Genomic DNA, 24,106 nt, shown 5'->3' with positions numbered 1-24,106 from the left:
AAATGATCCAAGAGGGTCTAGCCGAGCTGGTAAGCTGCCTATAAGTAGTAGGCTAAGATCTCAGGGTTCAACTATGCTGGGAAGCACCCGCAAGAATTTAATTTCCTAGAATACTCAAGGCCGTGCGTTAGGGGCTGCCCTTTAGCCATACCCATGGGTTTGATAAACATGGTCGGAAAGATCGTGAGAAAGTTTTCTCATCAAACCGGAAAAAAAATATATAAATAAGAAAATCAAGAGTGTCATGACAAATATTAAATATCTATTAATGGTAAGAAGATAAAAATCAAGCGAGAAACTTTCGGATACGTGGATCACATGACATTATATCTGCCAAAATTCCTTTCTATAACTTAGCAGACAAGCTTTGTCCCCCAAATGTTGCGCCTCTTTGTTGGGAATTTAACGCCTAAATCCCCTAATGCAACGGAAACGCGGTATAGAGAACAGTACACCAAGATTTACGAGGTTCGGCAACTGCCTACGTCCTCGGGAGCCACACAGATAATTTCTTATTAATCAAACAAGAAATTACAATTTAGGAGCAGATCTCAAAACTGAGATTTCTCAAATAAACACTGTAGCTACAGTGTTAATAATCAAAGGGTATGAACCCTTTCAATTCTCACTTGAGAATAAATACCCCACAATATAAACCCCACTTTAATTCCTCTCTCTCTTCTTAATCTCTCTTTTAATCTCCCCTCAAAATTCCCGTTGAGAGCTGGAGAAAAATCGCCTCTGCGATTTAGGGCAGCCGCCGCCTAGAGAAGAAGAAATCGGAGGAGAGGGGGGAAGAATCAGCAACCCAAAACCCTAAGCTGGGGGTATCTTTTATAGGCGGATGAGGAGGAGGAGCTGCCAAGTTCGGACCTCCCCCCCAAAAAACGCAGAGCTCGCCATCGCAACGCAGAGCTCGCCATCGATCCTGTGACGCAGAGTTCGACCATCGACGCAGAGCTCGCCATCGACGCCAGCTTCGAACGAACGCAGAGCTCGCCATCGACGCCAGCTTCGAACGAACGCAGAGCTCGAGGCTTCGAGCTCATCCTGTCGCCTGGACCTCGCCGCCTGTCGCCTGGACCTCGCCGCCGCCATCCTGGAGCTCGTCGGAGCTCCTCCGCCGCCGGAGGTTGGTATCCACCCCCAACCTATCACTCTTTTGGAAAAGCCGAACAATGCGAAGCAAAGTTTTCCTTTTGGGAACTATCGCAGTTATCCGTCACGGATTCATACAGAGCTACCGATACGTAACTGAACTGAATCCTTCCGGCGCAAAATTTGGTCAAGGGAAAAATAAAAAAGTTATTTGTTGGATGATTTTTATTAACCTTGAAATTTTAATTAAAGAAAACAATTACTTATCCTCTACTTTTTTTTTCTATTTTTTCCCCTTTAGGAATCGTTATTACTCGTCTTTAAAAGAAGATTTTCCGCCACTAATTTTTATTGTTTTATCCCTACTTAAACTTGGAAAAATAATTTCCAACTTGAGCAACCCAGGTTTCATGATTGATTTGGAATGCATCTTCGTCTCACCTTAAATTTAAATTGTATCATGTACATATCGCGTGCACCAAAAGACTAGTTATTACATTAAAATAACGACTAAATTTTTATCATGTCAGAATACGTGACAGAAAGTTAGTCACTTTTTCGTGTTTTTAAAGAATTCATGTGGAGCAAATTTAGATCCAGGTCTGAACTAATAAAGATTAGAAGTTTGAAGAAGAAATAAAGGTAATTAGAAAACTAGAGATATAAATATAAGGCAATTTGCAATAAAACTTGACACATGTCTAATATATGCAACCAACATTTTTACAAAATGTATTTTAGTTGTTAGAATATGAAAATATAATCTTTAACGCTCACAATAACATTGAAGTTTAGGTATAATGATTAGAAAGATTTTAGGATGGTAGCAGAGTAGCTCACGTTTAAATCCAACCGGCCAAGGATTTAAAATAGATTTTCTGAAACTTGACACCATTGCGCAAGTGTTGGCCGAAGATGGGACTTTAAGATTAGCAATTGCAAAGATAGGAGGACAATCCACTAATTACAAACTAAAAATTATTATCCACTTCAGAAGCACCATAAAATATCTTTTTATTTGTTATATATAGAGTTCCCACTTTGTTCCAAATCACACGTGTGGAGGGAGAAAATCATCACGATCGAGCATCCAAGAACAAAGAAAGTGGAATCTCAATCAGGTGCAAAAGCCCCCAATAAGAACTTGCCTCCACGGATGGCTGAGCCTTAAACCACGTTCCACATTATAATTATTGTTCAGAAATATATCTATATATTTTTAGGCAAGTACCTTTTTTCACATCTTTTATTATTGAAACTTAAATGATTTTTCTCTTTCTTTCAATGTTAAATAAGTGGATTCAGAAATAAAGGCAAGATAGTCTACAGTTTCTATTTTTATTTGTTTGGGAATGATAAGAAAAATTTAAAGCAAGAATGGTACATTGTCCCTCAAGCTTAATCACCCTGGCCTATTTGTTCACATAGATGTGACTATAAAGTAGTTTAAGTAAATAAAGTAGGGGTTATTTCTGTTATTTCCGAGTAAAAAAATATATTTGTTTCTTCAAAAAAAATTATTTCTAGTACTTCTTTAGATGCTGGTGTAGCGCCTACATGTCATCCCTACTTCTTAAATTTTTTCATCCCCTCAAGGCTCGAAAGTACTTTGAAAGCAGCTAAAATTGAGTCAATTTAGAAATAAAAATAATTTTTATTGTATGGTTCTGGATTATGGATATTCTTTATTTCTAAATAAAATCCTGAAGAATATTATTTCTCTCTTCCTAACAATATTTATAATTGCTTCCAAAAAAATTGAATGAAGTGGAAGAAATATGATTTCCTCTACTTTCAAAAATTTATGAAACAAACAATAAACATAGTATTTTTTCTTCTTCCTACTATATCTTCATATCTATCACGGATCCCAATGCAATATCAACGGTTAAAAAAGTTGGTGGATGACTTATTCCTATTCACTTATTCCTATCCCATATGCTATATATATATATAATTTTATGTACCCACTAACAAAAAGAGAGAGGAGTAAATTAATCTTCAACCAGTTCAAGATATTTTACGCTCAAGAAAAATCAAAGTAGACATATAGCACTCAAAATACACATGACGGAGCAAAACGCAAGAAGTAATTTTTTTTTTTTTTAGTTTGTAAAGGTTTTGTGTGCATATGGCACACTGCCTATGCATAACACATGCATACTTGTTCTTCTTTCTTTCTCTTTTTGTTTCGAATTATCATCATATAGCAAATCAAGCTTTACTATAGAATATTGTACGAATCTCAAGTTTGTGTGAGCTAAAAAAATAAGTAGTAATCTTTAAGGGCGGACAACAAGTGTTAATTTATCTAGAAATAAAAAGCATAATATTTATAAAATTATAGTATGTAATGAGAATGCACTCGGTACATTTTATTGCAGAGGTTTAAATGAGCTTTGGGATGCAAATTTAAAAATTAGGGGGTAGGATGTAAAATTTTACATGAACTTACATGTAAATTTATAAATGTTTAGTGGTATAATTGCACTCCTAGAATGTATATTCGGCATTGTGAAGGTCCTATGAACAAGTATACTGCTATAGCATCGTAAGTGTCCTATGAATGATTTATACTAATTATTTATATCTAGTTACTCACACCATTTAACAGAATCCTATGTGTTAGTTTTTTCATAAAAACCCCCCTTTCAAATCAGCTAAACTGATAGGAATTGCTTTTAAAGTTTTTTCTATACAGAAACCAACTGATAACTAAGGTTTAGCATGCAATCAATGACCTTAGCACAATTTCTTCACATAATACTCTTATTACTACACGTATTCCGAACTACCTGACAAGATTTTTACATATTAGTCTCTCAATCTTCAATAATTTGAATTTAGTCCTTCAAATCATTGAATTTGCTCTAAAATCTCTTGAATCCTATGGCACTCTGAGATGGGCTTTCTCCCCACCTCAAGCGCTCCCTTCTTAAAAAAACTAAACAAAACAAAACCATTGCTCTCTGAAATGATTCATCTCAATTCAAAACAAGTTCTTCCCCAAAACAAAAAAGCCCCTCGAACTGAGGGACTAATATGTAAAAACCTTGTGGGTAGTTGAGGACACCTGCTACCCACATGTAATAAGGGTCTTACTGGGAGATTGTACTAAGAGCCTGTTTGAATTTGTAGGGGGTGAAGGGAAGTTAAGAGAAACTAGGTGAGAGAATGGAAGTGAAGGGAAGGGAGTTCTCTTCCCTTTGGTTACACCCCAATTTGGGGGGTAACAAATTTTATACTATTAGGGGGTGAACCAAGAGGAACTAGGGTGAATAACTTCACCTCCTAAATGTTCCCAAACAAGGTGAATGGAGGTGAATGGTTCTCCTAACTTCCCTTCACCCTTATTCCTCTCAATCCAAACAAGCCCTAAAGTACTTGATTGAAATCTAAACCACTTATAAGATGGCTTTTTCACAAAAAAAAGAACTCTATCTAAAGATGGTTACTATCAATTAAGCCTATTTTGAAGTTAGTTTTTATGAAAAAAAATCTATTTTAAAATAGAGATTAATGAGTATCATTGTCAATGAGGGGATTTTCTCTCCTTGACTCATATGTGGCACAATCCTCACTATGGGAATAAAATAGAATAGATAATTCTCATGATGGAGATTATGCCACGTAGAAATGAAGGAGGAAAATCCACTCCTTGACATTGAGACCCATTAATCTCTTTAAAATATTTATATTTTCTTGTTGTGGCTTTCCATATAATATTCTTTTCCCCTTAAAAGACCCCACGGATATTGTAATATTTAGTTACAAGTTCGCAACTCCTAAAGTCAATATTTTAACGGAGTGGAATGAGCATCATTACCAATAATAAGCAAAACATGGGACACAATGGAATCTCAATCGTAAATGAATACAAACTTAATTAATTTAAAAATTAGCTTGTACGCATCACTGATCCTTTATCCACACTCCATCCAACCGAACTTCCCCTTTCCTTCCACCCTTCTCCTCCCTTCCCCCTTTATAAATAAATAAACAGGGGAAACCCCTCCTCCATCCTTCACTCCTCAGTAACCCAGCGATGGCGAAAAGTCTCCCTTTTGCCCCACTCCTCTCGGTTATTTTCTTCTCCTCTTCTCTCTCCCTCGCGATTCTACTCCCCGACCTCGATCTGAAGCTCCCCTCAACGGCGAGGTTCCCGAGTCTCGACGCCGAGGGGCTCATCCGATCGCTCAACCTCTTGCCGAGAGATGCCGATGCCGATAACGGGCGAGATGCTGGAGGTTTGGGGAAGGAAATTGTTGAGAGGAGCTTTGCGTTCCCTGGGCTTCTCTCCGATGGGGTCCCTGTTCAGGATCTAGGGCATCATGCTGGGTACTACAAGTTGCCCCATACCTATGACGCAAGGTGAGATCTTTCTCTGATTTAGATGGGAAAGTTTGGTGCTTTGTTGTTCGTTCGAAATTGGGTTTCCATTGTTTTCAATTGAACAGTAACCGAAATTCCATTTCTATCTAACGATCAGATGGTTGGGTGTAATTGGTTGCTAAGTTTTTGATGCGCTGGATTCAGTATTGATCAATGTGGGTAGAGATTGGACTTGACTGGTTGGCTAAGTTTATGATGCCCTGGTTTCAGGATTGATCAATGTGGGTTACTGTATGTTGGGGATAGTGTCCCCTCAATTTCAGTGCAGTTCATCTTTGTTTTGATATTTAGAGTCCTGTAGATGGGTTGTTAAGTTGGTAGATTTTAATTAGATACATCTGCATTGATTGCTGTTGAAAATGTTTTCCCCCCTTCTTTGGGATTTAGTTGTACATATAATTTTTCCCTGTGTAGGATGTTCTACTTCTTCTTTGAATCGAGGCACAACAAGAAGGACCCAGTTGTGATTTGGTTGACGGGAGGACCTGGTTGTAGCAGCGAACTGGCTGTGTTCTATGAGAACGGGCCTTTCAATATCGCTAATAACCTTTCACTTGTTTGGAATGACTTTGGTTGGGATCAGGTATGAAATCAAAAGTTTTCCTTTCAGCTATTTCCAATATTTGCTATGTAGTTATTAAAAGTGTTTGTTTAATCTGCGATTTGATACTATTCTGATATGGTGAGGAACTGTATATTAATTTCTTTATTTCTAGCTTGGTAACTTTTAGCTATCTCTAATGCTAACTTCTGTATTTGCTTTAGGTCCTGATTGAGCATTGTTAATCATTTGAACAGTATTCTTCTTGTGTAAACAGACTGAACTTCAACACTATTTCATTATTAAAAATTTTGTAGAAATGAAGTGCTGAGCTGTACATTCTGCCTTATAGGATTTGTTGGAGATGGTCAGTGATTAGTGCTAAACTGTAAAAACGAGGGTACAATGATAAAATGAGCCAAAATTGTAACAAGCTACACTAATTTTGACTCTCTAAATAGATACATTAGCCTTTTCGATCATTAAGTAGATACGCAAATCTCATGTTAAGGTATTCCTGCAGTTAAGGTAATTCAGGTCTCTTAAACTTTACTGATAGTAAATTTTCACACAAGCTCCTGCCCGCCTGCATGTAAATCCACATGACCACCTGCTTCCCACAAAGCCATGTCCAAAATGTATCCGTATCTGTGGTTTTTCTTTAAAGATTTTGTATGTCTATGCCTTGTCTTGCCCATGTCCTCTGAGTGCAATATAGGCTAAAATAAGATGTAATAAAGGAAGTATAACATTTTTTTTTACAGATTGTCGATATAATGAAGCATGATATGGGGACCTATAAATCTTATATTTTGTGTTTATTTTATCGAGAACAAGTGAAACAAAAATGATGACCTTTCTGCACTAGAATGTTAGTATTAATCTATACATAACTAATGTTCCTTTAAACTTCTGCAGGCATCAAATCTTATATATGTGGATCAGCCCACAGGAACTGGTTTTAGTTATAGCTCTGATAAGCGTGATATTCGTCACAATGAGAAGGGAGTGAGCGATGACCTATATGATTTTCTCCAGGTAATCATAATGCTCATTGCATGTAATACAGTTCTTCCAGTGCTATAGCTTCTGGCAACTTGCTTTCTGTCCTGTTATTTCCTTTTTTTTATCTATAGTTGTGTAATTCAAGAAAAAAAGGGAAGTTGCACAGCCATTTTTCCTATTGTTAAGGAATAATGCGTAATTAAATTATTAATCTCCCTGTTTCGTATGTCCATGATTTATGAAATTACTTTTATGCAGTATAATCACATTAGGTACTTCATTACTGTAACATAAACTAATTGATTTCTTATTCTTAAATATGTCATATATGTCATAGTATAAACATGATTCTAATTAAGTTTGTGGACATTTGGTTATATGTTAGTACATATGAATTTTTCTTGGTAGTCAAATTGTTATGCCATCATGGACTTCCATTACCACCTTCCATATTTTTAAATTTACTTCTGACAGCGGGCTCTTGCTGCCTAAAATCCTCAGGCCTTTTTTGCTGAGCATCCAGAGTTTGCAGAGAATGATTTCTACATTACAGGAGAGTCCTATGCATTCATCAGGGAAACAAAGCTAAGGAAGGTGTCCACATAAATTTAAAGGTTGGCATTCACCTTTGCAGTTTGAAAACTTTGACCTGATTTCTCATTCTGGATACTCACATCTTCGAGAAATTATTTTAGGGCTTTGCCATCGGTAATGGACTCACTAATCCAGCAATCCAGTACAAAGCATACACAGATTATGCACTGGAGAACAAAGTTATTAAACAAGCTGATCATGAAAGAATCAACAAGATCCTACCGGCATGTGAACTTGCAATCAAACTATGTGGTAATTTCGCTACTGCAAGCTGTTGATTTTAATTTTTTCCATTAAAATGTCACAGTCACTGTCAGTTGGACAAAATGAAATATCAGTTGTTCAAGGGTAATGTTCTTTTAAGATAGTGCTTGGAGCAGTATACTTTTGGGTGTAGGAAATTATGCCTTCAGGTCACATTCGTTAACTGGCTATATTGGGGTATGTAGATTAGCTATAGGCATTCACTATGCACTTTTATATGCTAATATAGAACTATAATACCTCTGTGTTTCCATCAGATCTTTAATGGAGTTCCTTTGAAGCATCTTTTGAGCATTAATGCTTACTAACAGGATTATCTAGCAACAAAGAATAATGAGACAGACCATTAGTTCACGGACACATGGTGTGTGTCACCAGCAATCGATGGTTAATATGGGTAGACAGTGACATTGTGTTGCAACTTTTATTCACCCTAAGTCAACAACAAAAGGATGTCCATAGAAAAATGATCTGCTTAGCGTTTAATATTACCAATAGCTTTAAGAAATAACTTTGGAACATCATTTTTTTCAGGTACATCTGGAACTACAACCTGCCTGGCATCATACATGGTTTGCAATACTATTTTCAATTCCATCATGCGGATTGCTGGAAATATAAATGTAAGGAATCACCATTTCTCTCTCCCTCCTCTACTTTGTTTAGTAAGACGGGCGTGTTTTATGTTTTGCTAACTTTGCGCTCTCCACATTTATAGTATTACGACATCAGAAAGCAATGTGAAGGGCAACTTTGTTATGATTTCTCAAACATGGAAAAGTTTCTCAACCAGAAGGCTACTAGGGATGCTCTTGGAGTTGGGGACATAGAATTTGTCTCCTGTAGCCAAAGTGTGTATCAGGCCTTGCTCACGGATTGGATGAGGAATTTGGAAACGGGCGTTCCTGCTCTTCTTGAGGATGGTATCAAGATGCTAATATATGCTGGGGAATATGATTTAATCTGCAACTGGCTTGGTAAGTTTTTGTAACCAGATTGTTGCATTCAGGATCTTGTTTGTCACAGGACAATGGAAAATGCTTTTTTTATTCATTGTGTTGCCTGAGCTACATGATTTGTAGTTCACAAATGATAGTTCCCCAAGTATAGTCATATACTGTGATCTCTAATTTTGCAACCCGTCATGTTTGAGGAATGGCAGTGGCTGGAGGCCTCTTTAGTGGAGGTTCCGTCCATATTCTCAAAAGATAAAAGTATAGCCATATATAATAAGGCGCATTATGAAGGCTACATGCCAGCAGAACCATACTACTACATCTTTTAGATTTTTTTAATAAGTCAATGCTTGTCCATTTAACCTTAAACATCACGAATCATGTTCAAAGCTTTTATCGTGAATTGCCTTTTTTAGTTTTGGTCCATAAAGGTGAATTGTTTGTGCTTGGCAATCTCTCTCTCTCTCTCTCTCTCTCTCTCTCACCTAGTTTTGAAGTGGCTTTTTTTAACTGAATTTTTACATGATTTGGTCTTGAAATTAACAGGAAACTCAAGATGGGTTCATGCAATGGAATGGTCTGGTCAGCATAACTTTGTTTCTTCACCTGAAATGCCTTTCACAGTGGACGGTGCGGAAGCTGGAGTATTGAAAACTCATGGTCCTCTCAGTTTCCTTAAGGTGTTCCTTCTGAAATCCATTCACTGGTCAAAAATCTACATAACTTTGGTGAACATAGTCTCATAGTTTGTAATGGTATTTTGCCCAACGTAGGTACATAATGCAGGGCATATGGTGCCAATGGACCAGCCCAAGGCCGCGCTGGAGATGTTGAAGAGGTGGACTCGAGGGAAGCTTGCTGAGCCCTCCTATGATTTCAACTGGAATCCTACCATGTAAATACCACAGAGAGAGCTAATTTTCTTCAGGAGCATAACTAGAAGCGCTTGGAGATGTTATTTAACCGAATAATCGCCCCGTGACAAATCTGTTTTCAACTGGTTTGTACATAGTGCTCTGGTAGCTAGAAATAAAACTTTATAACAGTTGAATTTCTCTCTCTTTTGTTTGGTATGAAAGACAGCTATTTGAAACTAAGGATCACAAAGTTATCACATTAAACAGTTTGTGGTTCATTTGATCATGAAAATTGTCGAGCATTGCTAGTTATTTAAAGGGATGTATTAAGTTGAGATTTATAGCATATTGTGAATGAAACTTTGAGGATCTAAAATAGAATAACAAGTATCATGAGTTCGGAGTCGGGAAAAAAAATAAAAACCTTCTGCTTCTGCACTCTAAAGAAGTAATATCAATGCACAGCTAGTATTTCCAGATTAGTATTTAACGATTTGGAGTATAATTTTGCATATATACCCTACACGTCTTCCATATTTTGCAGTTTTACCCTCCAAATCTAGATATTTGCAAAATTATCCCCCAATTCTCTCACATTGGGGTTTCCTACCCCTCCAACTTAAACAACATTGGTTTCAAAAGCAGACTACCGAAAATTTTCAAAAAAATTCCAACAAGTTTGCAATACTTCACATTTATAAAAACTAAAATTGTCAAGTGAAAGGAGCAGAAAAACTTAATGTGAGAGAATTACAAGGTAATTTTGCAAATATCAATATTTCAGTAAATTTGTAAGTACGGAGGTTTGATGGGTATAAACGGAAAACCCCCCTTAAATGTTTTATTGCACATGCGTTGCACGCCAACAAATCAAATCTGCGCAAGAACAAGTAAATATACAGTACTTGTAAACAACTGAAGAAAGACAGCAGTGGCAATAGTTGTTAGATCTTATAAAAAAAAAACTTGAGATCTAAACCCATAAAGCCATGATTAATTCGAAGAGATTAACAAGAATCAAAAGAACGAAAGCTTATACCTGAATCCATAGATGAAACTTGAGATGAGTTTAGGATCTTCTAACCTTAGGGTTTCTCTAGCCAAATTTCTCTCTAGATGGGGTGAAGAGAATTAGAGAATGTAACCCTAGATTAGGGACCATAACCCCTTATTTATAGATGTTGTACATTTACAATTTGGCCCCTCATCAAATCACAATTACAACCTGGTATCTGCACATATAACCCCATGACTTATTTAAATACCCATTAACCCAAATTAATTGATCACTTTAGTGGGTTATCCTGAAGAATAGCAATACACATTGATTAATCATATGTGCCCACAAATAGATTTATTAGATTAAATCCAATAATCTCCCACTTGGGCACCATATGATTCCTTAAATTGTGTATAACCTTATGAGCTCAAAATTGCTATCACTGAAAAGGTATTTCCGAGCAATCTCGTCCATTGACTATATCAATATAGGATCAAAGCAGCCTTCGTCACATTTATCGTGATTTGACCCATCAATGGTCACATATACCAATACAATCAAACGACATAGATCAATCATGGATGTGCAGCATGAAAATTACATGCAATGTGATCAGTACATGTCTATTTTCAACTGGTCCTACTTTAGTGTGAGGTCAAAACCAAACATAATGTAATAGAGTGTCTTAACTGAATACTTTATTCTGACCAGACAATACAACAAAACATAAAGCACCACAATTACAAACTCCCACTAAATTATGATATCCTCAAATAATACCACACCTATATGAGCAGTATGATCATGAAAGACCCTGGGTGGCAATCCCTTAGTAAGAGGATCCGCTATCATGGAGTTTGTCCCAATGTGCTCTATAGATATCTGTCCACTCTGTACCCTTTCTTTCACAACTAGGAACTTGATGTCAATATGTTTTGACTTAGTTGAGCTCCTGTTGTTATTGGAATACATTACTGCAGATTTATTGTCACAATATAACCTTAGTGGTCTTTCCATATTTTCCAAAATGCACAGTCCCGTGACAAAATTTTGCAGTCATATTCCCTGATTGGATGCCTCATAGCAAGCTATAAATTCTGCTGCCATAGTGGAGGAAGCTACAAATGTTTGTTTGACACTTTTCCATGATATAGCTCCTCCTGCTAACATATAAATGTAGCCTGATGTAAACTTTCTGCTATCTTGGCATCCAGCAAAATCAGAATCAGAGTACCCAATGACCTCCAGCTATTCTGATTTTCTGTATGTGAGCATGTAATCTTTTGTTTTCTGAAGATACCTCATAACCCTTTTGACTGCTATCCAATGATCCATACCAGGGTTGCTTAAGTATCTGCCTAACATCCCAACAATGTACGCAATATCCGAATACGTACATACCTGAGCATACATTAGACTTCCTACAGCCGAAGCATAAGGAATCTTCTGCATTTCCTGAATTTCAAGGTTACCTTTAGGGCACTGATTGAGACTAAATTTGTCTCCTTTAGCCACAGGGGTGTCTCCTGGTCTGCAGTCTTGCATGCCAAACCTTTTAAGTACCTTATCGATATAGCTCTTTTGTGATAATCCAAGAATACCCCAAGAGCGATCTCGATGTATCTGAATTCCTAATATAAAAGAGGCGTCCCCAAGATCTTTCATCTCAAAATTCTTTGATAGAAATCTTTTGGTTTCGTGCAGCATGCCTATATCATTAGTGACAAGCAATATGTCATCGACATACATAACCAGAAAGATATACTTACTCCCACTGAACTTGTGATATACACAGTCATCAACAATGTTCATCTCAAAACCGAACGAGATAATTATTTGTTGAAACTTATGATACCATTGACGATGAGCTTGCTTGAGTCCATAGATGGATTTCCTTAATTTGCAGACCATATTCTTTGGGTCTCCTGACACAAAATTTTCTGGTTGCACCATATAAATCATCTCATCAATGTCTTCATTGAGAAATGTAGTCTTGGCATCCATCTGATGTAACTCAAGATCATAATGAGCAACAAGTGCCATGGTTATTCTGAAAGAGTCTTTCGATGAAACCGGAGAGAAAGTCTCTGTATAATCAATGCCTTCCTTTTGAGTATAGCCTTTAGCCACAAGACATGCCTTATACCTCTCCACATTACCATTTGCATCCCGCTTGGTTTTAAAAATCCATTTACAACCAATTGGTTTTGCACCTTCTGGTAATGGGACAAGTTCCCAAACCTTATTGTCTTGCATAGACTTGTACTCTTCATTCATGGCATCAATCCACTGTTGAGAGTTAGAACTTTTCATGGCCTGAGAGAAGTTGATTGGATCATCTTCTAACATTCCACTACTTTCCTCATGTTCTTGGAGAAATACAATATAATCATCCGGAATAGCATTTCTCCTTTCTCTCGTGGATCTCCTTAATGGCACTGGTTCTTGAGGTTGTTGAGTTTGTTCTTCTGGAACAGGGAGTTGTTCAACATTATCATCTTGAGGTTCCTGATTTACTTCTTGAGCAACAACAGGTATAGTAACCTGAATATTATCAAAAGTAACTGTATGGATTGGATCTGAAGCCAATTCCTCCTCAAAACTAATGTCTCTAACCTTATTTCACTCCCAAACTCAACATCCTTAAAGAATGTTGCTGTTCCCGTCTCAAAAATATTCCTTAGTGTGAGATCATAAAACTTATAACCCCTAGAGCGTTCAGAGTACCCAATAAAGTAGCTGCTAACTGTTTTGGAGTCCAATTTCTTTTCATTTGGCCTGTAAGGCCTTGTCTCAGCTGGACATCCCCAAATATGTAAAAGCTTTAAACTGGACTTTCGACCAGTCCAAAGCTCATAAGGTGTTTTAGCAACTGCTTTACTTGGTACTCTATTCAGAATGTAAGCTGCTGTCTTAAGTGCTTCTCCCCAGAGAGACTCTGGTAAAGAAGAATGAGCAATCATACTTCTTACCATATCCTTAAGAGTCCTGTTTCGTCTTTCAGCTACACCATTCATGCTAGGTGAACCCGGCATAGTGTACTGTGGGACGATACCGCATTCCTCTAGGTATCTAGCAAATGGTCCTGGACGTTGTTCACCTGAACCATCATATCTACCGTAGTACTCACCACCACGATCAGATCTAACGGTTTTAATTCTTCTGTTGAGTTGATTCTCAACTTCAGCTTTATAGGCTTTGAACATGTCCAGAGACTCAGATTTTTCATGAATAAGATATAGGTGCCTATAACGTAAGTAATCGTCTATGAATGATATAAAATATTGTTGACTATTCCAGGATTCCGTAGGGAATGGCCCACAAATATCTGTATGTATCAATTCTAAGACATCCGAAGATCTGTTGGCACCTAATCTCTTAACTTTGGTCTGTTTTCCCTTGATACATTCAACACATACGTCGAAGTCCGAAAAATCAAGGGAATCCAAAATGCCATCAGACACAAGACGCTCAACTCTACCTTTTGAGATATGACCTAAGCGCTTATGCCATAATGTCGCCGAATTTTCCTTATTTAATTTACGCTTAGTACCACGTGATTCCACATGCAAGGATTCATTGTAAGAAGCAATTGTATCAAGCAAATATAGGTTGTCATAAATACTCAAGTAACCGGTTCCCACAACATTTGAATTAAAAGATAAACTGAATTGACTGTTTCCAAATGAACAAGAATAACCTGATTTGTCCAATACAGAAACAGAAACCAAATTCCGTCTAAAAGACGGTACTACAAAAGTATCTTTTAAATCCAAATAATAACCAGTTCCTAACAACAACCTAAAGTGCCCAATTGCTTCCACATCTACCGATTGTCCGTCGCCCACAAAGATGTGTCTTTCAACATCACTTGGCTTTCGGTAGCTCAGGAAACCCTGCATAGAAACACTTATGTGAGTAGTAGCACCAGAGTCTAATCACTAAGTGTTTCTAGGTACTGAAGCTAAATTAACCTCAGAACAAACCAAAGTAAGGAACGTACCCTTATTAGCACGCCAGGCGTGATATTTTGTACAATCATTCTTTACGTGTCCAGGCTTGTTCTTCTCAACTGGACCCTTAACAGCTTCATTATCATTCTTCTTTTTCTTGCCCTTATCCTTAGAGGCATAGGCCAAATGAGCACTTTCTGTCTTATCTTGCTTCAACCTGTCTTCTTCTTGCACACAGTATGAAATGAGCTCATTTAGAGTTCATTTCTCCTTTTGGCAGTTATAACTGACCTTAAACTGATTGAATTGTGCAGGAAGAGACAACAAAATTAGATGCACCAATAACTCATCACAAAGATCGAGTTTAAGTGCCTTAAGCTTTGAAGCAATATGAGACATTTCCATAATATACTCCCTGATATTTCATTTGCCCTTATACTTCATTAAAATCAAGCGAGCTAAGAGCGTGCTTGTTTCTACCTTATCGTTTTTCGCAAAACGCTTCTCAATTTCGGCAAGGAAATTTTTAGCCTTAGTAATCCCTTCGGATTCTATGCCCCTAAAAGCTTCCGGAACGCCGCGCTTAATGATCATAAGACTCATGCGATTTGAACGCTCCCATTTCTCATACTCCTTCTTTGCATCAGGAGTGCTATCCGCATTGAGAGGTTGGGGTTGTTCAATTCTTAATGCATAGTCAAGATCCATGCAGCCAAGAACAATTAATATGTTCTCTTTCCAAACCTTGAAGTTTGTCCCATTTAGCATGAGAATTGAGTTGATGTTAGCAGAAATTGTTGCAGCAGATGCATTAGCTGAAATAAAATAAAAATGCTCACATCAATAACCATAATTAGTAATCAATAAAATTCAAATAATGACGAATCCCATCCAAGATATCTGGCACAACATTAATATCAAATCTTTGGACAGTAATATAAACTTGTAAGTGATACCTTGTTGCAATGATCAAACATTGACAATAACTCATGTCAAATAATAAAACTATCTTTGGATCGATTAATTATTCACACGTAAACCTTATAATTGTCACACGCTTATCATCGCAAATGTGTATACAGTCTAAATAAATATTAACCTTCCTTTGGGCCGATTAAATATTTACACGAAAGCATACACACAAACATCTCACATTCCTCATGAACAATCTACACAAGAGAGGTTACTTTGGCAACTTCTTGTTTTAATTAATCAGTTGGAGTGAGAGACAACCTTAATACCTTAGTGTCATAATATTTGAATTAAATAATTGATTAAAAAACCAAATTAAATTTAAATTAAATTAATTTAAATTTCCATAGCTTAAATAGGGTCCATGACTTAATTGAATAAATTAAGTATACCAAAGTGGACCTATGAAAAGCCGAGGCTTAACCATAGTGAACATGAAGTTCGCTTGATTTCGAACGCGAGGTTCGACTGTATTGAGTACAAGACTCACCTAAGAATGAACACGAGGTTCGTTTAAAAACTGAACGTGATGTTCAACTTGAGAACGAACGCAAGATTCGTTTTGATAATGAACGCGAAGTTCAACTTGAGAACGAACGCGAGGTTCGTTTGGATTGAGCACATGGCTCACCTGAGGATGAACGCGGAGTTCAACTTAAATTGAGCGCGAGGCTCACCTGAGAACTGAGCGCGAGGCTCAACTTGAATTGAGCGCGAGGCTCACTTGAGAACTGAGCGCGAGGCTCACCTAAGAACTGAGCGCGAGTCTCAACTTGAATTGGGCGCGAGGCTCACCTAAGAACTAAGCGCGAGGCTCAACTTGAATTGAGCGCGAGGCTCACCTAAGAACGAACGCGAAGTTCGTTTGAATTGAGCGCGAGGCTCAACCTGAGAACGAACGTGAAGTTCGTTTAAATTGAGCGCGATGCTCACCTTAGAACGAACGCGGAGTTCGTATAAATTTGAGCGCGAGGCTCACCTTAGAACGAACGCGAAGTTCGTTTGAAGCTTTCAGCTTCGCCAAAATTTGATTTGAGCGCGAGGCTCACCTTAGAACGAACGCGAAGTTCGTTTGAAGCTTTCAGCTTCGCCAAAATTTGAGGTAACCACCTCCTTAATTCCCGCACGTTTTCACGCACGAACCCTTAGAGGGTTAAATCTGAAACCGCCGTCGTCGTTGTTCCCGCACCCAAAAGGTCGAAACCCTAGGGTTTCCTAACGCCGTCGTCGCTGTCGAAGTTGAGAGCGAGGCCGCCGCGACACTTCGCCGGCGAGGAGCACGGGATCAACGACCAAAACACAATAGATCCAAAAGAATTTCTCAATTTTATTTCAAAACAGATCCAGAATCGAAAAAAATGAGTTTTCTTGATTCAGATCCAAGAAAAAATCAAAGAAAAAATCAAAAAATTAAAAAATTTTACTGTTCACCAGCGATTTTTTATTTGCTGTTGATCCGAAAAATAAAAACGTAACTGTTCATCCGAACGTTACTGTTCATCCAAGAACAGATCTTAATCCAAAAAAACAGAGATTTAAGATAAAAAAACTCAATTTTAAAACTTAAATCCCTAATAATTAATCAAAGGTGGCTCTGATACCACTTGTTAGATCTTATTAAAAAAAACTTGAGATCTAAAACCATAAAACCATGATTAATTCGAAGAGATTAACAAGAATCAAAAGAGCAAAAGCTTATACCTGAATCCATAGATGAAACTTGAGATGGGTTTTGGATCTTCTAACATTAGGGTTTCTCTAGCCAAATTTCTCTCTAGATGGGGGTGAAGATGATTAGAGAATGTAACCCTAGATTAGGGACCATAACCCATTATTTATAGATGTTGTACATTTACAATTTAGCCCCTCATCAAATCATATTTACAACCTGATATCTGCACATATAACCCCATGACTTATTTAAATACTCATAAATCCAAATTAATTGATCACTTTAGTGGGTTATCCTGAAGAATAGCAATACACATTGATTAATCATATGTGTCCACAAATAGATTTATTAGATTAAATCCAACAATAGTAACACTCTGAAAAGACAAAGATATCTGCCCATACAAAGAAACACCCTTAACTGTATATCAAAATCACCAATTGAGGCCTAAAAAATACAGAAACATTCTCCAGAGTCCAGATATCATCCCAATGCCATTCTATGCACCTGAAAGAAAGCAAACATTCTGCACAGGAAAATCATGTAGAGAGCTGAAGGTACGAGATCCATCCGCTGCCTCACAAAAACTTTTGAAGCGAGCAACTACAAAACCTTTTTACTCAGACTTCTGGTTGCTCTTCAAATCGCTTACTCCATTTTGATCACCCAAGGCCCATTGCTCCTTCAACTGCTTGAGATGGAAAATAATTTAATTAAGACGAGAAAAATATATAAGAAAAATGTTATTTTGTAGGAGAAAATATGATTTATTAATGCTATTCTCAGAACTTCTGAGCAGCTCCTCATACATGTATCAGTTTGCATTTGTAAAGTTTTAGAAGATATATGAGCAAAGTCCCATTTTTTTCTAGCCATTTTGAAACCATATCTAGAATATTTGTTTCTTCTATTCAATTCATAGAAGCTATTCTTTACAAAATATCCCAATATTCACAATTAAAGACATGCGCAAACACGCACACACATATGTCCTGAATGATAAGACAAATGACCTTACAGTTGTAGCATGAGTACATAAAATTGAAGTATAAAAGAAGATCAAAAGCTACCTTTGCAAGGTGAGCCTTCTGATACCTGTAGCCCTGAAATAATGAGCAAACATAGTAGCATAAATATATTTTCTCTCTAAAAGTATCACATTTTACATGAAATCAAACCAACAAACCTTATCAGTACCATACAAGTAGTCACAATATGTAAACACAGATGCAAAGTTACTCTGGCTTTGGCCTCCAACATAATGATGATAATCATGATACTCTGCACCTCCATAGAAGGGAATGAATTTCGTAAAACTCAGAGGTAAATCATACCTATTAATTAGCAAGTGTCAGTAACCGCGAATAAAGTTCATATAAAATCAGAGGGGCATGTACCGGAAGTAACACACAAGTGGCAGCCATGACAGCTTTAATGTTGCTAAAAACATTCAATGGCTTGTCGACAATTTTTCAATATTTTCCAAAAAAGCTTACTCCATGGAATCATGGAAGCAAACATGCAAAAGGACATTACTAAAAGCCCAGAATGCCATGAAACATCAGTTTACTGCAAGATAAATAACAGAAAACAGCCACTATGGGTGTTAACAAGCTAAGAAAAAGGTTGACTTGCAAGTTCAATCTTGGCATATTCCCACATGGTTGATATGAGCTTGAATCGAGCCGGATACTCAATGTGAAATTTTCACTTGACTTTTGTGATATGTGATACCCCAAGTTTAGTACACTGTCTGAAAATGAGGAGGGTGTGGAAGGGTTCATGGGAGTCAAGTGCAACAATGGCTATCCATTTTTGGAGGTGGTTGGAGCAAATGTGTTGCACTCAATGGGTCCTAGCCCTAGTGCTTACATTGCCCCAGTGGGTCAAAGGTCTGGGGTGTGACAATTTAGTTAGTTTACTGTTAACAAAGATGGGCGCAATCTTAGTCTTGGCTTTTCTGACCTATTTGAAAACAAATTGAATACACTGCTCTGATTAGATTATTTCAACATATTACAAGGAAAAATCAGCTTGATGTTTGTTAATTTATGTATCCTTATTTTTTGACATAATGTTTTTACACATGTAAAATACTTTGCGCCAATATTTGTTACGTGTCTGTGAGAACATCCTACGGAAATGTCATAAACGTTAAACTATACATTCTCAAAAGAAAGTGAAAGGCTAAAAATACTGAAATAAGAGGAAAGATTTCACATGTTCGAAAAATTCAGGAAAAAATGAACTATAATTTCCAAACATGACTGTACTTAACAAAGAAACTGGTAAAATGAGAGTATAGGTTCCACATGGAGTATCATATATCAAGTGTTGGACTAGCATTCACATAGTGCTATCTTCAATAAAACGGTCCCAGAACTTCAAGTAATATACTGACTACTATTCACATAATATCTTGAATATATCATTTACATAACTTAAAATTTCAGTACTACTAACTACCACAGTAGCATTTAAATTGTATTACCTTAAGAAGGTGTCCCTACAACTTAAAAATTCAAGTAGTCCGAATGTTGTTGCTTATGTAAAATACTTGGTGCTGTTTTGATTACATACAGGCGGATTCTCTAAATATAATGGATGATCCTTTGGTTGAGTTTGAAAGTGACATGGATAAACAATAACATCAATTGGTCATACCGACATTAGCTAAGGATCAACATTTTCCGCTCCATTATTCCCCTGAATTAATATAGTTTAGAAAGGGACACTAATTTACCCCAAAAAATCATAAAAATTAAAACAACAAAACAAAATGAGAACAAAAAGCATATACCCGCTGTGAGTGTCGAGTGCTTCAATCTGCCGAAGTGCAATCCAGAGCCACAATGTTATCATATGACCCGGCACAAGCGCTGGACCCACAAACGTTGGAATTCCAAGAATTAGCACCTCAGACCAATGCGCATAAGGCGCAGCGAAGCCAATGGGGGCTGTGAATTCATGATGAACCTTGTGAATGTTCTCATACCCCCATTTTCCATGAAGCCATCTATGGAGCCAATAATTCCCATAATCCTCTATCAAGAAGTATACAAGCAATTGCACTCCCACTTCCCATAATGATGGCAATGGCAATCCTGCCCTTATTCCTATTAACTGCAGTTCAAGTAAAAATTAAAATTTTATCCATGTATTAGCCCCTTACACTTTCCAAATTTGAAAGAAAACACCAAATAATTGGCATAAGATAGAATCTTTTAAGGGGGGAAACAGAAGTAAAATAAACAATCGATAGATTTATAGTAAATCTGATCCCAGTAATTCGGAAGATAATAATCAAATTTAGACATACAATTTTGCAGCAAGTAAAAAAAAAGTATCTTCCATTAAAATCCTACAAATTCCCCAGCAGCAAATTAACTGCTCCAGAAAATATACACACATGTTAAACCTCCATTCAAGTAAACAGAAGAAAGAAACTAACTTTCTGATGAAATCAATCACATTTCAACAAAAAACGAAACTTTCCACCAAAAATCCCCAAGAAAGCAGAGCCTCCATCAAATAAAGAAACAACAGAAGCAAAACCCTAACCTTTACTGTAGGATACGACATCAACTGAAGCGGGCAAACAACGAGAAAGAAGACCTTCATCACATTCTTATAACACTCCAGAAACTTCGCCGGCGTTAGCCAAACCTTTGGCTGGATCTTGTACTTCGATAAAAACGAGGGAAAGCAGAGCTCGATGAGAGAGAGGGGAAGAGGGACCAAAGTGAAAATAATGAAAAGGAAGAGGGTATTATGGTAATATAGGATTGAGTCCGGCATTGTAGCGGAGTACCGAAACCAGAGGGTTTTTTTTTTTTTTTTTTTTTTTTTGTGGAGAGGACCCTGGGAGAATTTGGCTTTCCTGATTTGGTAACGATTTAGTTTTTTCCGGTTCATGTAACTAGACACGAGATTAATGCCGTCGTCGTCGGATATTTTGGAGGGGTATTTGTAATATTTTAGTTTTAGAGGGGGTTTTACGCTGAGATTTGATTAAGAGAGATTTACGGGTCGGGTATGGCTGAGCGGTTAATAGAGAGTTCCCGGAAAATTCCAGTTTTTTTTTTTGAATTTGGATTTGTATTAATCCGAACCTAATTTGGATTATCAAGTAGGAAAAAAAAATCTCCTCATGGAAAATGATTAAAATGCCTCATATTTTTATCTCCTTACATACTTTTACTAACAGTTTATTCTTACATAATTTTACTAATAGTTTATTCTCTTTGTTAATTGAATGTAATGGTGACGCTTTTACAATTGTATAATAATGAAACTTATTGTGACTTTTTGTTATTAATCAATGAAATATGGTCATATTTTTCATATTTTTATTAAAGCTTATATGATAGGTAGTATTTAGTTATTTATCATTTCAATTGAAAAAACCAATAATTTTTTCCTGCCTACTCAAAACATAGAAAAAACAATAACCTATTAGAAATACTCTGACAAAAAGAAAACCTAGGCCTGAGAGAGTGTTTGAGAAAGTTTTTTTTTTATCAAACTAGTTTTTGTGCTAGTTTTTTTATATCCAACTGTTCGGTAAATCACCAATAAATTAGTTTATAAGTCTCATTTAGAAAATTAAGATTTTCTAATTTTTGAAAAACTAGCTTATAAGCTCATATAAATAAGCTATGTTTGACCAAATAAATGATTATTCTACCCATACAGTTTTTATAGGAATTTTATTATAAAAATTAAAAGTCATCAAAAGCCAGCATGACATGTGGACCCCTAAACATGAGCCGATGTGAATTCAATGCTAATAATATGTCTTATTGGATCCTAATCGGGTATGGATATCCATAAAGCTAGTCAAGATCCGGGTACAGACAGAACGTACACAAGATCCAAATGACACTACGATGTCAATGGCCACTGAGAAGGGGATTAACGTGCACGATGGATCTAATCGAGATTAGTCACATCCAAATATTCCGAGTCCACAGCCGAACACAAAACCAAAATAACATTTTTTTAAAAAACTCTTATTGTAAATAAAGTGGACTTTTTTTAATCGCCAAGGGATCACAAAGAATCCCCACTGGTGATGAGAGCACGTGAAGAAGAAAGAGAGGCACTAGAGGCACACTCTCCACCACACCTCCAACCACACCTCTCATCCTGCTACAGTACACCGGGTCCACTTGAGATTTAAAATTTTAAATCTCAAGTGGGTCCGGTGCACTGTAGCAAGAGGGGAGGTGTGGTTGGAGGTGTGGTGAAGAGTGTGCCTCTATCATTTCTCTTATATTGGGTCAAAGATGAAGAGAACTCAAAAGAAGTACAAGAGATTTCGATTTGTACTTAGGGGCTGTTTGTTTGCTCAAAAAAAGAGGAAAATGGAGCTTTTGAAATCTAACAACAGAGCCACGTCGATTTTTTATTTCTACCCATTTTCATTTCCAGCGTTTGGTTCACTGGGTGATTTAGGGCCTGTTCGGTTGTTTTCCGAAAAAAACAAGAAATGGAAATGTCACATTTCATTTGATATCATGACATTTCAAGAGTTTTTCCACATTTCATTTTTTGTGTTGTGTTCGTTTGAACAAAAAAAAGGGAAAGAGAAATGGAAACATTTAAATAATCTGTTTAATTCCCATTCATTGTTCCAACAGTGCTTTTAAATATTAAAAATTCATTGAATTGACATTTCCAAGTGTTTTCAGAGGTTTTTGTTGTGAAAACACATTTCTTAAAAATGTGATGTGACATCCTACGTGGCGTTTCATTTCTCTAAATTTCAAAACGAACCAAACTGAAGAAATGGAAAACCATTGAAACCAAAAACATATGTGGCACATGGGGGATTTCTTGAAATGTGAGGTGACGGGTGTTTTCTCAATTTTTTTTTTGAGCAAACCGAACAGGCCCTTAAAGAAATGGAGGTGTGAAATGGGCTGTCACCTCAGACTTTGTAGAAACCCTATTTCAGACCCTTCACGTTTGAAATGGGTGAGAAATGAACCGCTACTTATTAAAAAATTTGGCGGCTCACTGTTTTGAGACCCGTGGGAAGTGAATTAGGGAAATGGTTTAGGGTTCTCCTCATCGCCTTTCTCTCATCATTTTCGTCATTCTCCCTCTCGAAGGCTCCATAGGTCGTAGAGCCAAATTTTCAATTGTCCCTTAAATTTCAGAATTGCTTCATCGTTTTTTTTTTTCTAGATGATGAAAAATCAAAGCAATGGCTAGGGCGACACCGATTTGGGTAGATTTTGAGTAACACTTCGTGAAGTTTCTGCAATTGCTAAAAAGACAGAGGCTTTACGGTTGTATCTTCTTCTGCTACTTGTTACTTAGTCAGATTTGCTAATTGCAGATCTGAATTTGTTGTGTTTACGGAATCTCACTCAACTTCATCCACAAGAGGTTCGATCTCTAATTATTGACCCTTTCCCTTGCTTTGAGAGCATTGTAATATTAATTTTTCAACATGCAACAAAATTTTAAGTATTTTTCATCACCGATTTCTTTGAGAGCATTTGTATTTAATGAACTTGACGTGTAATCTTGTAGTTAATGGTTATTTTATTATCTTTTGAATTAAATTTGACATGTATTTCTATTATGTAGTCATTATTTTTTTATTTGGGAAAGAGAGGATTTTGTATGCATAGGATAAAACCACGATTTCTTTCTTCGGTATGGATGTGAGGGTTTCAAAAATTTTCTGTGACCTATGTATGAAAACTTCTTGCTGAAGCGTGTAGGTGTCAAAATTTGCCTATAGGTCCCCGAATACAGCTCTAGACAAAGAGAAAGCGATGAACGTCAT

General features: G+C 36.8%; 2 protein-coding genes across 2 annotated transcripts; one reads left to right on the top strand and one right to left on the bottom strand.

Moving 5' to 3' along the window:
• Positions 5,040–10,053, top strand: LOC109837201 (serine carboxypeptidase-like). Its single transcript, XM_020405336.1, is given in 10 exon segments — positions 5,040–5,469; positions 5,905–6,073; positions 6,950–7,069; positions 7,538–7,601; positions 7,604–7,650; positions 7,732–7,882; positions 8,429–8,517; positions 8,613–8,871; positions 9,397–9,530; positions 9,624–10,053. Coding segments are annotated over 10 exon segments (1,485 nt in total). The 5' UTR covers positions 5,040–5,143; the 3' UTR covers positions 9,750–10,053.
• Positions 17,620–21,219, bottom strand: LOC109838522 (methylsterol monooxygenase 1-1-like). Its single transcript, XM_020406957.1, has 5 exons — positions 20,866–21,219; positions 20,105–20,427; positions 18,491–18,638; positions 18,375–18,407; positions 17,620–17,992 (listed from the first exon to the last, which is right to left on the bottom strand). The coding sequence occupies exons 1-5, from the start codon at positions 21,217–21,219 to the stop codon at positions 17,921–17,923; spliced, it is 930 nt and encodes a 309-aa protein (XP_020262546.1). The 3' UTR covers positions 17,620–17,920.

Source organism: Asparagus officinalis, chromosome 4, assembly GCF_001876935.1.
Source record: "Asparagus officinalis chromosome 4, Aspof.V1, whole genome shotgun sequence".
Taxonomy (NCBI): Eukaryota; Viridiplantae; Streptophyta; class Magnoliopsida; order Asparagales; family Asparagaceae; genus Asparagus; species Asparagus officinalis.
This window is presented reverse-complemented; position numbering and strand designations above follow the sequence as displayed.

Bases quoted from the DNA above. Each gene is read 5' to 3' on its own strand.
- LOC109838522 (XM_020406957.1), bottom strand. From the start codon at position 21,219: ATGAACCGGAAAAAACTAAATCGTTACCAAATCAGGAAAGCCAAATTC. The intron at 20,428-20,865 runs GTTAGGGTTTTG...CTTGAACTGCAG, and splicing joins TGTCGTATCCTACAGTAAAG to TTAATAGGAATAAGGGCAGG. The intron at 17,993-18,374 runs GTAGCTTTTGAT...CATCTCAAGCAG, and splicing joins AGAAGGCTCACCTTGCAAAG to TTGAAGGAGCAATGGGCCTT.